We start from the raw sequence: 2,795 nt of genomic DNA, 5'->3' as shown, positions 1-2,795 counted from the left end.
CCCACTGCTTTTAATCCCACCTGACCCTATACCCTTTGTAGTACTCATGGTGCACCCCAAAACCCCCTTTTTGGCCACCACCGCTGTGTCAGCACAGAGTGTGGCACCCGGACAGCCACGTGGGCAGGGGCTGAAGGCGAGCGGGGGGGACACACAGTGCCCCTGCCAGGCTGCCAGCCCTGTGTTTTGGAGACATCTCAGAGCAGAGCAACCACAACACCATTGTCTTGGCTTCTGAGATCAAACACGAAGCCGCAGGTACCAGCTCGGCGAGGCACAGGAAGCCCAGCTGTGTCGGGACACAGGGGGGGGTTGTGGCAGCCTGGGGGGCATGTCAGGCTCTCCCCGTGGCCTTGGGAAGGAGAAGCAGCCCCCAAAACGACCCCTGGGTTATCCTACAGCTTCTCTGGGTCGCCCCACGTTGTCCCTGGCGCTGCTTGCACACGGTGCTCTCTGGAAGTCACATCCTCAAGTGGCATCTTGTGCTGTCACCCCCCTCCACCCCCCCTCAGTCCCCACAGCAAAAGTCTTGGAGCCACATTTACAGGTGTAAAAAAAATCAGCCCTCACCTTTACCTCCTTTTATTCCACCTCAGAGGGCTGCTCCCAACATCTTCCACCGTGCTTGACCCCACCATCCTTAGGGACAGGCCCCCAGAACGCCCTGTGCCCCACGGGGGTGGTGGCATTTCCCCTGGCACAGGTTTTGGCAGCACCATGGAGCAGCTCCTCCTGCCCCGAGCCCCGAGGGATTTGGGGAGTGACCCTCGAGCCCTGCCAGTTCCAGATGCACCCATGGGTGCTGAGGGGCTCTCACCCAGCCCCCAGGGAGGGGAGGGGAGGGGAGGGGATCAGCAGAGGGAGAAGCGCCGGGAGTTGATGTTCATGCGAGTGACCCCGATGTGCTTGAGGGGCGTGGAGAGCAGGAAGGCGGCCTTGGGGGGGATGTTGCAGAGCAGGTCCGAGTCTTCCTCGCAGCCCTCGAGGCCGAAGGTGGCGTCGTCCAGCATCTCCTTGTGCTGGTGACAGGCCTGCTCCACCTTCAGCCGGTGCAGCCGCGCCCGCAGCCGCATCAGCTGCTGCGCCAGGCGCTGGTCCGCGGCCTGCATCTCCCTCTGGAGGGGAGACCGGAGTCAGGATGCAGTGGGATCGCCCCCTGGGCAGCAGGGATGGGGCTTGGCCAGGGCACAAACCCAGCAGGACCCACCCTGGGACAGCACAAAACCCATGCGCTCCGCTCTGGGGTGGGCACAGGTGTCTGATGCCCGTGGGTTTTTACCCACATGGCTGTTGCTGCCTTAGGGACAGGCCCCCAGGTACCCCCAACCCCCCTGTGCCCCGTGGGGGTGGTGGCATCTCCCGTGGCACTGCCCCTGGAGCAGGTCTGGCAGCACCACGGCTCAGCCCCACCTGCCCCGAGCCCTGAGGGATTTTGGGTGCGTGAGGTCGGGGCACGGGGGGAGCCCTGGGGTCCCAGCTCACCCCTCATCCCACTGCCAGCTACTCACCAGCTCCGTCCTGAGCCACTCCAGAGCCGCCTCCATGGTGGCAAAGCCACAGACGCCACCACCCAGCTGGTCCTCGGGGTGCTCAGGGCCCTGCTCAGCCCCCCGGGCCCCCCCCGAGGTCCGGGTGCCCCAGCGCTGCCCCCTCACCCGGGCCTCCCACTCCAGGTACGAGGGTCTCCGTGTCTGCAGCTTCAGCTTGGCCGTCAGAGCCTTCACACTGTCCAGGTTCTCCTCCTCCCAGGTGGGCTCCTCCTCGCCCAGCTCCTTGAACTTCAGCTGGCTGAGGGCCATGGTGGGACCCCCGCAGCCCCCCAAACCCCTTGGGTGACCTCTGCCCACTCAACGACCGTGGAAGTGAAGCCTCTACCCTGGCCACGACCATCCAACCACCCACTCCCTCACTGCCCCAGCTGTGCCCGATTCCCAGCTATTTATCCATCCCCCCGAGGACAATTCCGATGGGCAGGAATTTCCTTATCCAGAGGAGTGCAAAGGAGGAAGGGTGTTTTTTTTTGGGTTTATTCGATGTTGTTGTGGGTTTTTGGTTGGTTTTTTTTTTTTTTTTTGGTTGTTGTTGTTTTCCTTTTCGTTTTTAGCATCATTGTCTCCGGCTGGGAGGAGACTCCCCGTTCCCGGACGAAGCCTTCACCGGGCACGGAGGAGCGGGAATGATTTATCCCCGGGCGCAGCCGCCCCCCCACATTCGGAGGGGGGCCCAAAAAAAGCCCAAGGAAGGAAAAAGAAACCGGGGGGGGCACAAGGAGCAGCCGGGGTCCCGCACGCGGACGGGACGTTAAGGTGGAACCGCGTCGGGATCTGCCCTCTTCCCCCTCCTCCCTGCCCCGGGGGGCTCCAGGGGCAGCAGCGGTGGGGCCCGGGTCTCACCTGTGTCCCACGAGTCTCACTTGCCCCGCGTACGCCCACCCCAGACTCCTTCGGCGCCCCCAGAGTGCCCCCCAAATTCCACGCGCGCCTCGCCCGTGCTGCGAGCGAGCCCCCGCGGCCCCTCGCGTGTCCCTCTCGCGGCCCCCGCGGGTGTCCCCTCGCTCCTGCACCCCACGCAGTGACACCCCTTGCCCAGCCCACCCCGGGAGCCCCCCCAGCCCCGGGGCAGCGCCCCGTCCCTCCGGACCGGGCCACCTTAAACGCGACATCCGCCGCCCCGGCCGGGCCGTGCGGGCATCGCCGCTCCCCCCGCTTCCACCCCGAGCTCCCCGCGTGCACCCCGAGGTCCCTCCTTCCCCCCCGAGCTCCCCCTCTTGCACCCCCAGATCCCCCTTTTACCCT

At 65.3% G+C, this 2,795-nt stretch overlaps 1 protein-coding gene across 1 annotated transcript; it reads right to left on the bottom strand.

The window, feature by feature from the left end:
- Positions 1–710: 710 nt before the first annotated feature.
- Positions 711–2,425, bottom strand: FAM167B (family with sequence similarity 167 member B). Its single transcript, XM_027906701.1, has 2 exons — positions 1,509–2,425; positions 711–1,115 (listed from the first exon to the last, which is right to left on the bottom strand). The coding sequence occupies exons 1-2, from the start codon at positions 1,797–1,799 to the stop codon at positions 852–854; spliced, it is 555 nt and encodes a 184-aa protein (XP_027762502.1). The 5' UTR covers positions 1,800–2,425; the 3' UTR covers positions 711–851.
- Between the last annotated feature and the right edge of the window lie 370 nt (positions 2,426–2,795).

This window comes from Empidonax traillii, unplaced genomic scaffold, assembly GCF_003031625.1.
Source record: "Empidonax traillii isolate 1590-97213 ecotype Southwest subspecies unplaced genomic scaffold, ASM303162v1 scaffold1342:size133107, whole genome shotgun sequence".
Taxonomy (NCBI): domain Eukaryota; kingdom Metazoa; phylum Chordata; class Aves; order Passeriformes; family Tyrannidae; genus Empidonax; species Empidonax traillii.
The sequence above is the reverse complement of the archived record's forward strand: the minus strand, read 5'-3'. Positions and strand labels throughout refer to the sequence as shown.